Source organism: Lissotriton vulgaris, chromosome 6 (genome assembly GCF_964263255.1).
Source record: "Lissotriton vulgaris chromosome 6, aLisVul1.2, whole genome shotgun sequence".
Lineage (NCBI taxonomy): Eukaryota > Metazoa > Chordata > Amphibia > Caudata > Salamandridae > Lissotriton > Lissotriton vulgaris.
Window position 1 is genome coordinate 1,528,340,987 of NC_141694.1, and position 14,077 is coordinate 1,528,355,063.

Genomic DNA, 14,077 nt, shown 5'->3' on the forward strand with positions numbered 1-14,077 from the left:
AGCCACAACTTTTCTCTTATGTTGCGGCCAGCCAATCAGGGCCCTGCTGTGGCACATATAGCCGCAATTTCAGTGGAGAGGGATCTGTGGAGGGTCCGCTTCCTTAGATATGCAAATTTGGTTTTCAGTTAATATATTTGAAACTACTGTATGGATTTACACCAAATCACACAAGCACACTTTCTTCACCAATAGCTAGCTTTCTGCTAAATGTGGTGTAATTCCGTTCAGGGGTTCCGGCTGCAATCGTGTTCAATATCTCTATGGGAATTACCATGGGGAAAAATGCATTTTGGGACACCCCTCCTCCCCCTTATACTTGACCCCCGCCTGACCGATCACCCCAAAACATTCAACACAGCAGCTGATGAGTGGCAAAAAAGTTTTGAAAATTTAGAGAGGATTTGTCGATTTGTATCTACATATATATATACATTGATAAGTCCTCACAAAAGTTTCTAAACTAATTTTCCTCTCACTTCATAGTATATACACTTACCATTTTGTTGTAAAAGGCATGTGTGGTAAAGGCAAACATGTGGTAAAGGCATTGTGTGGTAAATGCTGCATCGCAAAGGCTGTTTCCCTTTGGTAAGCTGCTCAACTATATTCTTCATATATCTTGCCCATTTTGGGTAAGTCTTAGTTTGAATTTCGTTAGGGTTATATATTTTCAAGTGCTGACTGCTTAAATTGCAGTTGAGTTTCAGATCTACATCACTTTAGGTTTTGCATTATTTGACTTTGATTAGTGAAGTTAGTACCTATTTTTCCTTTTGTCTGTTCCTTTTGCAACGTACACCACTTGCTTCTTCCAAAGATACATCCTTTACATCTAGTAAAAACAATTTATTTAAAAGCTATTGCGTAATATACACTTACAGCTAATTCTGGCCATCTTCAACTTCATGGTGTCATCAATAAAGTGAAAAAGGTCTTAATGAGCTTTGGCTTAACAACTGGGGAGATGAAATTAATATACAGAGGTAGGCAGTGCTATCAATGAGTCACCTGACCACATGGGCGACATAAAATGTAAATATTTGAGTTAAGACAAACTTCTGTAAAGTAGATGTACGCCAGCTACCTAAACTTATTGGCCACCAAAACCACAAGGTAAATTAAATTAAAGCCATTGTAAGAAAAGAAGAGCCGAAATTGTCACAGACTGTTAGCATGACCATAGACAACATTAATGGGGGCTTACCTATAAAAAAGGAGATGAAAGCAGTTAAATAAGGAAAAAGCCTGACTGCTGATGTTGGCAGTCACAGACCTCAATTGAAACAAATCCTCATTGGGAGCAAAAGAAGCAAATTATCATAGTCACTGGTGGTCAATGTAGAACTCCTTGGTTAGATATTAAAGTTTACTTTGAAAAATTATTTCAGCCATAGAAATACACCAACACACATAAATGAAGTTGTCAAGTGAACATCAGGTCGTTGGAGACCAATAATAATGTGAGGGTCAGAATGTGTCTACTTTAGCATAGTATTGCATCTTTCCTCTCTATATGTAAGAAGGACCAGTTTCATGTCACCATCACCCACAGTATCCAACAATATTATTTAAAACAAGCACCCCATGGATACATTGACGAAAAAAATAGCAATACTTCTATCTGTAGGTCATCATTTTCTTTTCTTTCAAGGTTCAACATTAACACGGACAATAGATTCCTTCTGGCCTAATTGTCTTGGACCTCCCCCCTCGCCCAAAGCTCAAATCAAGAGTCTCGGTGTGCGGGTGGATCACAATCTAGATTTCAGGGAGCAAGAGCACGCAAGGTGGCAGCCTGCTGTTATGGAATCTTAAGAATGCTTAGAAAGATCCTACCATTGCTTCCGTTTTCTGCCAGAAGAATGCTGGTACAGGCACTAATTCTGTCCCGCCTGGACTACACTAACGCTCTATACCTAGGAGCCCCACTTTCTACTATCAAAAAGTTGCAGATTGTGCAAAATTGCACTGCACGTCTACTCACCGATTCAGCCAAACCTGCGCTTACCCTGCTCCATTGGCTACCGATCCAAGAAAGATTCTAATTTAAGGCGATGTGTATTACTCACAAGGCCTTATTAGGCAAAGGGCCACCCATTATTAGATCTGTCATTCAGCCTTATCACCCCCTCAGGTCACTAAAATCTGAAAACAAGCAGTTAGCAGCTGTTCCTAAAATAAGGAAAGCATGAAGCGGAGGACCCGCTTTGCGTTTAATGCTGCAAAACTGTGGAACCAGTTATCCCTGTGGATTCGCTGTGAACCAAAATACCTATCCTTCCGCAAGCTTTTAAAAACCTTTTTTTTTCCTTAAACTCCTTCGAACTGAAAGTGGGTCTGCATTAGCGCTGGAATGCCTCCGGATAGCCATGCGCTCTAGAATGTCATTCATTCATTCAATTCAACTTTTTAAATGTATTAATGCCTATACCTAATTATTAGCAACTATTTTTCTGATGTCCCCAGGCAATGTAAGGCTCCCAGCTCTCCGTTTGTACTGATGTTTGCAAATAAACACAGGCAGAAGATCATCAATTTCTCTGAATGTATTTATTATTAAAAATGGAAAAAAATAGAAATTCGGTCCTCTTATCAATAATTCTCAATGCTCTTCATAATGACTAGTTGTTGTGCAGACTGACAGTCCTCTTATCAATAATTCTCAATGCTCTTCATAATGACTAGTTGTTGTGCAGACTGACAGCTATAGTGGGGAAGACGTTTCTGAATGAAGATTTAAACAACTGATGATGTGCATGTGTTTGTACTGCAACTGCGATATTTACAAACACAAAAGTTTTACATTTTACAAAAAACAATAAATATGAATAACTGTAGACACAATTTGCAAAAAATAAATCTAGATAAATACAGACAGAAATGTGTACAAATCTATATTATAAAACCAGAGGTCCTAAATATATTTTGAATAGCTATGTATGTAGAATATGCTTTAATTTATTTCTGTTTTTGTTTTTACTGTGTTTTAGCTGGATGAAGTTGGCATTTCTAACAAACATAAATGGAAAAATCCCAGTTCGAAGGTAAGCACTTACCTGTGTCACCTACAAATCTGGGAGAGCGTCGAATTGAAATAAACGTATGAGAAATTGAGCAGTCTTGTCTTGACACGCCCTGTCTCATTATACCTCATCTTCATAATGGGTCACTTTATCTAATTGAAAATAAGCAGTGCTGCACATTTATTGATCTCTGAAAATCAAGTGTTCAGCATAAATGTATGTATTGTCACAGACTGACCTATGGTTAATTATATATTGTACAAATTTACCTATGCATTATTAGAGCAGTTTGCCAATGAATTACAAAAACACCCACTATTTGCCTATCATCAGGGCCACTTGAAATATGCGATCTTGTGGCTGCTGTTTTATTCTGAATAATTGTATTTTTACCTCACAATCCTACAATAATTGCTAGCATTGGTGTCGTGTTTTAGACACATATATAATTGTTATCTGTAATATTTTTCTATCTGTGTTCACTATGTGATAACTACTTAATCTGAGCTCTCCTTCCTCGTTCAATTTTATTATTCATTTTTGATTGACACTCGTTGATTTTATGATTATGAGCTGCAAAGTAGAGAAAACGTTCAATACTTATACTGCATGATGTTCCTAATGCACTGTATTAATGTGTTTTCATTCTTGTCTTCCCTTTCGGGCAACTAATTGGACATATATTGAATGTACAGAGGAATATAGAACAATATACTTATACAATTTTCCAAACAATACCTCTATGTGAAATTCTTGCTACTAAAAATCCACTATGCACACATGCACTTGACACACACATGACTTGCTTTACATACATATCATACATGCATGACATTTCCGTGCAAGGGTAATTCTTTTACATCCAGGGCACTAGTCCTAAAAAAAGAAGTGTGTGGACTACCCAAGTAAGACAATATGCAAGTCATATTATGGTGCGTGACACTGCACATAACATTACAGTAAGTCGCATCACAACCCATTACCTCACAGGAAGTGACATAATAGGAAGTGTCATCAAATCTGAAGACCTCACAGATATTTTTAGCAGATCTAACATGAGTACATCTAAGCAGATTACTGGATGTGACAAAAAGAATATGATCAGTACTAAAGCCTGTTATGTGAGTTCCCTTTTTGAAGGAATTAACAGTCCAAATGTGAATGAAGTTTGGTGTCTGCCTAACTACAGTAGATAAGTCACGAAGTGTTACAAGCTAAACACACATATTGCCCTCAAACGCTTGTCAACCCCAATTTAGCAAAATAGGTTTCTCATGTTCTTATTGTTGACATAACTATATCTAAACCACCTTGACATTCACCAGTCCATCTGAAGGATGACTAACCATCGAATAAGTACCTCCAGAATACCCACACAAATAATGCCTACACACTAAGAGGTACCAACTGCACATCAAAATAAATGCACTAGGTGTGTGCGAGAAGGGGCAAGAACAAGACCAGCCATAACCACATATCCAGGCAGGGTGACAACTTGGCAAAAGTTAATATTGCTATATCGGGTGCTCTTGAATTTCCAGAGTTACAAAAAAGCAATTCGTATCCCTGTCAATAAAAACAGATCGTCTAAGTTTAATAATAGCTTTAGATACTTCAGCGCAAAACCGAAATATTTGGTTTATAGAGGAGAAAAACAGGATTATTTTAGACAATCCTTATGTGAAGGGGAAAAGGCATATTTGCAGCATAGATGCGAGAAGAAATATGCACATGATTTCAATACCGATGCTGCAGTGGGAGTACATAATTTTAGAGCCATCATCAATTACTGGTGCACCACAAATAAAGCCTGAGTGGGGCATATAGGTCTAATGCTGCATATTGAACAGATCACTCTAATCGGTATCCCAAGTTACCAGTGCATTAGGTGGGATGAAAAAGGTGGGGAGACTCTGAAAAGGACATTGGCAAAAAATTGTAATTAGAATTTTCACGAGGCTCGGCTTGCACAAATTTAGGGCCTAATTATGATGGCGGTTGGACCGCAACCGACGGCTCATCAGAGGGACTGACAAACACTTTCCGATGGGCTTTGGAAACTCACCATAATCCCTTAAGGACGGCGTTTCCGCCGTCGTGATTATGATGTTGTTTTCTGACAGCCATTCTCTGTCAGCCTTTCGAACATGGCAAGGCTGTCAGAAAGTGACATTGAAGGCACCTAGCAGGGCCCCTGTCCCTCTGCGACCTCCGCACTTGGGCCTGGACGGCCCCCAAGGTGCCCCGTAGACATCCTGCACCGTGTGCTGCCACACAGTGCATGGATGTCCATAAACTTCAATTTTTCAATGGGAGCTTGTGCTGTGGGTTCTTTTCAACCCACCTCACAAGCTCCCATTAACAAATAGAAGTTTGTGACCTTACTGTGAGTGGTCGCATCCTAATTCCGGTGTCGGAACTGCCGTCCTAATCTCGGGCGATTCCTTCCCTGCAACAGCCATCAACATCAAAATTAGGCAATTCGTTTTTGAGATGTTTGTTGTACTGAACACTTAAGGCCATCATTTAGAAAAAGGGAATCAATGAGATGCAACTCACCTCTTAAATTGAAGTACATCTAATGTTCATAAAAATAATTTTTTCCTCCAAGCTCATTGTTGATTTGTGCCTTGGTTTATGTCATCTGATAACTGGAAGCAAAAACATTTTTTCACTGTGAAAACTTTGTAGAAATGGAGCCTCAAGTATGATATCTCTTGTTGTAATATGATTGCAGGCTGTCTGTTTATTTTTTAGGGTATGGAGATGAGGAATCGTCTTTGAGATCTATCTTTCCTCAATTCTACTTGTCAGCGTTTTTGTGTTGACAGTAATTCTAGGTCTGAGTCCACTTCGGTCACGTTGTCCTGGAATAGCTATTTTCCTTGTCAATCTTCTTAAGCTCTATCGCATGACTGTACTGGTATACATTTGATTCAAGTGCTTGGATAAATTGAAAGAATCTCATAAGAGAAAGTTCTAGTTATCTAAGCTTTAACTATGTGCACCTGTGCTAAATGTATGTGTGAAAAATAAGTAGCTTGTGAGTGCAAATTCCTAGTCCTTTTTTACAAAATTAGAATTAGTGGGACATAACATCAATAAGGTACACTTATGAATGTGGACATTCTCCCTACAGCAGAACTTCTACATTCATACGTTTACAGATTGAGGCAAGACTATGAATGTTTTAGCATGGACCTCACTGCAAAATTAGCTGAACACAAACACAAGTTTAAGTTTTTGGGCATTCACAGGCAATTTGCAGGACATTTTTCCCCGAAGAAATGTACACAAATGTTTATCTGTCATAAGTGGTCTTTCAGCATATAAACGAGTAGTGGAATTCCCCATATATAATAACTGCAAGTATAATTATATGAAAAGCAAATATTTAATACATTTGCACATGTGGAACTTTTCCTCTAGTGGACACTATGCATGAGTACATGTTGTGTATTGAAGTAATCAAATCAACTTTATTCGATTTAAACAAAGAATCATAAAAGCTTACAGTTTTTTTTAAAGTTCAAAATAAGCTTTATTGAAAGTTTTGAAAAAGTCATATAAACAATTTAAATACACGAATGCATATAATTGATACAAAAAGAATAAATGAAACATATGAGAACAAGAATCAAAAATCAAAAATAGATAAGAAAAAACAGTTCATATGAAATAAATACAAAAGGATAAAAAGAAAAGAAAAATACCAGCTAGGAGATAAAGAGTAATACAATACTATGAAATATAATACTAAACAACATAGCAACAAGCTTACAGTTTTTTATTGGAGTAATCAAGGATATACTGGAGCACTCTTGCTTTCTGACTCTTCTCTGCTGCATCACATCACATAGAGGTCCACAATTCTACAATGTAGGAATGGAGGGTACCACATTTCTTTCTTTTTACTAGCTGTGTTCTGGATCTACCACAGGATAGCAGTAATTTATTAACTAAGTCCCATTTTCAGGATACCCGCATAAGTGAAATCTACACAGAATACTTCAAAATGGAATTCAGCTATGCAATCAATGCTTCCCATGAAAGTCTGTCATAGATTTGGTTTTGCTTGACCCTTGTGAAAAGCACTTGTGATAACATATCATAAGAGTAACTCTGTATTTGGAGTACACCAATGCTTCTAATTCATCTGTGGCTCTTTTCAATGATGAGTTAGAGTAACCAATATCTGGTCAGTATAGTTGTAGACCTTTGTGAGAACATTTTTACAGATGAAAAGGAATATGTTTTCCTCTGTGTTTGTTTTCTCTGGTGTGTGGTATTTTAGCTGTCCATCACTATCAATGTGATAACCAAAATAACGCTGTTCCGAATTGCTTGGTAAATAACAATCAAGCAGAAATCACGAATATCTTTTGTTAATAGATTGACCTTCACTACCATTACTATTTCATTAAGCTTAGCACAACTCCAAATGCTATAAGAATGAAGTAATTGCTGATCTCCAGGAATCATGGGGCCTCATTTATGAAAAGTGACGCATCGCTGCGTGAAAACAGCGATGCGTCACTTTTCACTGTGCACTCCTTGCGACATTCCTGATGCGTCATATTTAATGTATGACGCATCATGTCGCAAGGAGTTACAAATACGTCAGTATTTCTGACGTATCTGTCAGCGCAAAAGTGACGCATTGCTAGAGTGTGTCACAAAAGTGATGCAACTCCAGCAATGCGTCCTTTCACATGGGGAAAGCCCCATGTGAAAGGGCTTGCGTCAGTCTTACGCCTGCTGTGAGGCCGGCGCAAGATTTTGACGCAACAGCGTCCTAAAAGTGACGCAGTAAAATCTCATAGATTTCACTGCGTCACTATTACGAGGCTTTTTGTGGGGGAACGCCCCCTCTGCATACATTATACCTGACGCAGGTATAATGTGGCGCTGGGGTTTAAAAAGTGACGCATCTACCTAGATGCGTCACTTTTTAAATATGGCACAACAAGGCGCATTTTTTACACCGCTGGTGCGTCACAAAAAGTGACGCACCGGCGGCACAAAACTGACGCAAGGCCTTCATAAATAAGGCCCATGATGTTTGACCTGTAAAGAAGTAAGGTGGTATTGCCTTGCTTCCCCACTCAGAGTAACCATTGAGTGGCCATGGACAGAATAAAGTACTTTGAAGCAATAACTATGTGTTTTGTTGGGTAAGTCAAAATCAGGCCGGTGACAAAGTTTCCCATTATGTTTTAGCCATAGACATCCTTTTCTGCTGTATACAGTTGTAGTTCCTTTATTCGGAATCAACATGCTGTAACAAATTGAGTGCTAATACTAACACATATAGAAATGTTTCTGTTTGGAAAATTCCCCGTTTCATAACGAGGTGATTTCTGAGCTGACCTATATCTGCTACCAGTCGCTCTGAATTTGTGGGTCCTGGACATACATTATCAAATGAGTTGAGAAAGGGTCTTGTAACTTCATGAACAATGGCCACTGGAAGGGATTCATTCAGCTGCTGTTTGTTTGTGGGAAAGATATATATGTTATGTTTATTGGGCACAGTCTAACATTAAAAAAACCAAGGGAAGGTGAAGGAGTACCATTGAGGCACTTACATATGGGTTCATTGCTCAAGAGTAGAAACAATTCAGAGAGCTCTACTAGTGACAGTTGCTATTCACTTTGTAATCCATTTTTCTTGCCTTTGCCTTTGAGTATAGTACCCTGCACCCAAGAATGAGAATTATATAGATCGATCTGTCAAGGTGTTTCATGGTAGAAAATAATATAACGCAAGATGGTGCAATAAATTGAGGGATTCAATTCTAATAGAATTAGCTGGACCATCAGTCACAGTAAACTCAATGCCTGTGTTCCAAAGCATTTAGTCCACAAACATGAGAGACATAATATTAGCTTTGCCATCACTGGTGTGTTTTTATAAACCCATCCACGCTTCTTTTTACACTTTTGCGCTGAATTATATAGCGCTGATTTGTGTTTTTTTTTAAATAAGATCATAAGAGAGAAATGTTTGCAGATAATTGAAAGCTTGATCTACAGTTGTATCAATGCTGTTCACACAAATCTTTCCTAGAATGTGATGCTAGGAATGTTAGCTATCTTTTACTAAGTTGGTCCACACACTATTAGTAGGTTGGCTGAAGTTCAGTGGATACCTCTATTGAGCAATCTCCAGCAAACCCGTCTGAAAAACCACTGTGTGATATTCATATTTTCCAGTTTCTTAATTTGTGAATTTTGTAAGCCCCCAATGAATGCCACGGTTAGTCAGTATTTCTTATTGAATCTCAGATTGCAAGCTTGTGCCATTTATTGGGGCATCCCCCATGTATCATGGGTTAGGTTCACTGCCTGGAGGTATGGCCACTGCCTGATATCCTTCTCTAACTGGGTGTCCAAGCCACACATTATATGCTACCTAAGTTCTACTTCTAGACTATACATAAAAATATTTTACCCTGAGTTATTGATTCCCTTAGCTAAGCCTCTTTTATGTCGTCCAGCACTTCAAAACATCTGCCTCTGGCAGTTTGAAATGTCTACTTAAAAGTGGTAAACCCACATGTGACCATATCACTAATCAACAGTTACTAGCTGTTTTGAGTCATGGATGATGGAAGGTTGACTTGTTAATTAAAATAACCTACTCCACACTGCTTATAGCTACACACTAATGAGCAGCCTTTCAGCCTCTCATGGGGACCATTATTGCTTGTGAAAATGTTTCCATCAGGAAAATCTCAACTATCCCCATCCTGAATGCAGAGAAAATGGTGATCCTGTGTTCTAAAATGTCACAGTTGCTAAATATTACCTGTCAATGTATCAACAATTGGCTCCATATGCATATTTTGTAAACATCTTCCTAGACTCAGTGAAAACCTTCATGATTGATGTATAGAATCTGACACTCCTAGCAGACTGCAACCTGTAAATTGATAGCCACAACTTTGACAACCGTAGGTCCGTCACCAAAGCCATTCATGTCTTACTGGGTTTCCTTCTTGGTATCGTTTGCCACAGTCCATTTCCAATCTTGGTAAAAGCACCAATTTCCCAAAGCATTCTTCTGTACAATCGCTGTCATGCTTCATTGCTGCTGCTTAATTGCTGGCTCTATCAGTATCCTTCATGAAAACACATCAAGTGTTCAAGAAACATACAGGCAATGAAACAACCGTGGTTTACCTCTAGGGAATTTCTATGCTGATCTAACTCACCCAAAGAATGAGTGATTTGAAAAGGTAAACCAGTAACCCCATGTATCCATGGGATTCTAACCCAGGTGGAGCTCCTTCTGGACACTTATATTTGGCTTCTAGGATTGGTTCTTATCCTTAGCAGTTGGTGATCCTTTTTTTTTAGCCTCTGACCTTTTTGGAGTCTCCCTCTAAATCTCCAACAAATTGCAACAGAAGTGCAAGCCAGAGTGTACGTCCGAATCTGGATTCCATGTTAATCACAAACTGGTGAATTGTTTGGTGCCAGACGGTGGACATTCCAAAGCTGATCACCAAATTAAGAAATATTTGCTTTGTTGGCATGTTAACCGCCATCCTGAGGTCTGAAACTCAGAATGGTGAAGTGATGTTTAATGGCAAGCCTCATATTTTTGGAATTAACACCTACAGTAACTAAATATAAATATATATATATATATATATATATATATATATATATATATATATATATATATATATATATATATATATATATATATATATATATATATATATATATATATATATATATATATATATATATACATACATACCCTCATTTATGTTGTTTCATTCACTTTCAAGTAACACACCATCAATATCTAGAGATTCCAGAATTGATTCAGGGCTGCTGAAAGAGTAAAATCTCAATGTCCTCGTTGTCTGTGAAGGTTTCTAAACTCTGCTGCAGGCATTTTGTTGCATTTCTAACAGGCCTGTAGTAGTTACCTAGCTGTTATATCATGAACAAAAATGTTGGCCATGGGAGGGGACTCTGCAATCAGACAAACATGAAAGAGTATTACTGTAGCCTTGTAGCCTGCCATAGTGGGCTATACCGGCCATTAAAGGCCCGCTCCAGCATTAACAAGTGAGCAGGACTTTAATGCCAGTATAGCCCAGATATGGAGGGCTATAAGGCTATTCGAACATTCTGCCACTAGAGGGCAGAATGTTCTCACAAATACCTTTGTTCACAGCAACAGATGTGAATGCCAACATTGGAATGTTGGAACTCCGGGCTTCTACCGGCCATTATAGTCCCGGAGCACTCCATTGTTTTCAATGGGGCTCCCAACATTCCAGTGTTCTAACAGAGGGTCAAACAGCAGTTGGCATACCTGTCACCATCGTACCGCTACCAAACCTCTCAGTCCTAAAGTCGATAGCATGGTCATGACAGAATCCAACTACATAATTCAAAATGTATAATTAGAATTCTTAGTAGGGAATGTTTGAACAAACCAAGGATTACCATTTTCTGGGAATTGCATGTTTGGATATTAAAGAGGTAAGTTGACCCTCGATTTTGTTTGTAAACAATTTCTCTACGACTCACTGAATCAAAGTGTGTAGGCTGAAAATGACAGTAAAATGCTACAGCATTTATAAGCACTGTGGCAAGTCATGCGAGTAACCAATCTTGTTTTTTTTTTTCTAGCATAACAAGAACCTTTGCATCAGGCAAAACGGAAAAAGTTATCTTTCAAGTACTTAAAGAATTAGGTCTTCCAAGTGGAAAGGTATTTTGAGTGAAAGCACTGGAATTATGTAACACATGAGATTGCTCTCTCTGATCCACCCCTGCTCTTAATGTAAAAAAGATGCTAAGCCAGCTTTTTCTAGAGATTTTTTGAAATGTGAATTTGCAATACTGTAGAATGTGGTATATTATTATGGATATTTGGAAAAAGGAACTTCATGGTATATTAACATACATTAGCATCTTAGTGTAGGAGTATGGCACTAATGTACATACAGTGCATGAAAATGAGCCTCAGGTGCCAACTCGAAATGATTTACCTTAGTAGCAGTAAGGTTTCCCAGTTCACTAATACATCCAATATAATGACCTCTGTGCATCCTGTAGGTTGCAAGTTCAAACACCAAATATATATAATTATTTTCTATTGCTCCTTTCACACACACATACACAGATGAGGCAGGCATTCGATTGTTTTCTGATAAAGTACAGTAATTGCATGAATATTAAGTGAGTTAATCCTGAATGTCTTTAGTTGAACTGTTGAGAACAGCTAGCGACTTAATCGTTTAAAGTTATTACTGTTTTTGGCATACCCACACGAGTGCCGCTTAGTAATGTACAGGCTCTTTAATCAAAATTCCTAAGATTTCTAGCAATCTCCACAAGCCTTTACAAAGTCTCCTTTTTACTTTAATCACCATGGGAAGACTACTCATTTGGGAACGTTTTGTGATCAACAACTGCTCACACTTGTTCAAATATATCTATGATGTGCTGTCTTGAGTGATCTATATTGTTTAGGGTATGGCGCACAGGGTGTGGGCTGGGAATATCGAATCCAAAATATCAATGGGCCACAATGTCATGACCACAATTTTGAAGGACAAAATAACAAGAGGTAAGTTTTGATACATTTTCTACCCCTAACTTCACATATACCTTGGTGATATATATCTTCAAAGTATGTAAATTTTGATCTAAGAATAGTAAATTGTTACCTTCCGCTGTTCACATACATGTTCAATATTTTCTTAGGAGTGGCTGGTACAGGTAAACGCGGTAGGGTGGGGCGAGGAAGGTTGGAGGGAGGAGTCGAAAGACGACCAGGGAAAATTAAATATAAAAAAAAAGAAATCCACTTACCTTGTGCTCACCGAGTCGGCGATGAGGCAGGCGCAAGGTAAGTGTTTTTCTTTTTTTTTAGTTTCATTTTCCCTCGTTGTCTTTCGACTCCCCCCTTTACGCTGCCCCACCCCCCGTCCCACTGCGCATACCTGCACCAGCCGCGCCTGTATTTTGTCTCTCGATAATATGTTCACAGTACTATGACCCATCAACATTTGGGATTCGATATTACCTACTGCAATCAAACGCTGTGCAAACATTGTACATTCTACAGCGCACATTCTTTTATTCAACACCAAACTTTTCCTTTCCGTCACAGAATGATGAAATAGAACCCTCTGCATTTACTTTCGAAAAATTTTATGAACTCACGCAAAAGATTTGCCCTCGAACTGACATGGAAGAGCTCTTTCGGAAGATGTAAGTTGAACTGACATTCTGATGAAGTTGCATTGGCATGTTGCAATCAATGTTGAGAAATACTAAAAGCTGAGCCTAGCAATCTTAAGTGCCTGCCTAAACCGCATGAGAGGTCAGGCATATTAGCGGATTTTCTACAAATTATGTCCAAAATTGTTTCATCTCTTTTTAGAGCGACCTGTACCTGTCAAATGAAGCACCTGGAAAACTCTCCTCTTTTTAATGCATTGGCTTTGCTAACAGAGTATGTGAACTAACTAGATTAACAATGTGACCTTGTACAGTACTTGCTAATACTGAAGGTCATTCATGTCAGATTTTCTAAACTTAAGGTCTCTTAGAAAAACGCAGAGGGGCAGGACCATGACTTGTGTGAAACATGGTTTATCGGTTTAATTAAATAAAAACCATTGTCACAGCTGTTCAGTTTTAAAGCACAAGTTTCTTTTTAAATTCACATCAGCAATGTAACTTGTGAGTCATACCGAGGAAAATATCTGCAAACTAAACTGTTTCTAATGCATTTCTTTTCAGCAATGGAGACAAAACTGATTATTTAACGGTAGACCAGTTAGTCAGCTTTCTGAATGAAGTAAGCTTTTTCATACATTAACTCCCTTGCTCGTCTGTCTGCAGTGACTTGCTTTACTTCATCTTCTCCATTGCATGCAGCATCCAATCATGTGCTCGCCTTCTGGCAGCGCCCCTTCATTGCATCATCCAGGTGCCATTTCTCTTACCCCCTCTGTGCCTGCTTCTCTACTTGATTTGTCAAATCTGTGCAAAGTGCTTCTGCAATACTT

General features: G+C 38.4%; 1 protein-coding gene across 5 annotated transcripts in view; it reads left to right on the forward strand.

Moving 5' to 3' along the window:
- The window catches only part of PLCB4 (phospholipase C beta 4), a 1,177,624-nt gene that overhangs the window by 700,612 nt on the left and 462,935 nt on the right, over positions 1-14,077 (forward strand). For all 5 annotated transcript variants that reach the window (XM_086927702.1, XM_086927703.1, XM_086927699.1 and 2 more), the window contains 4 exons: positions 2,994-3,047; positions 11,685-11,766; positions 13,174-13,274; positions 13,809-13,866. In XM_086927702.1, coding sequence (XP_086783828.1) covers positions 2,994-3,047; positions 11,685-11,766; positions 13,174-13,274; positions 13,809-13,866 — 295 coding nt within the window. The remainder of the gene's footprint in view (positions 1-2,993; positions 3,048-11,684; positions 11,767-13,173; positions 13,275-13,808; positions 13,867-14,077) is intronic.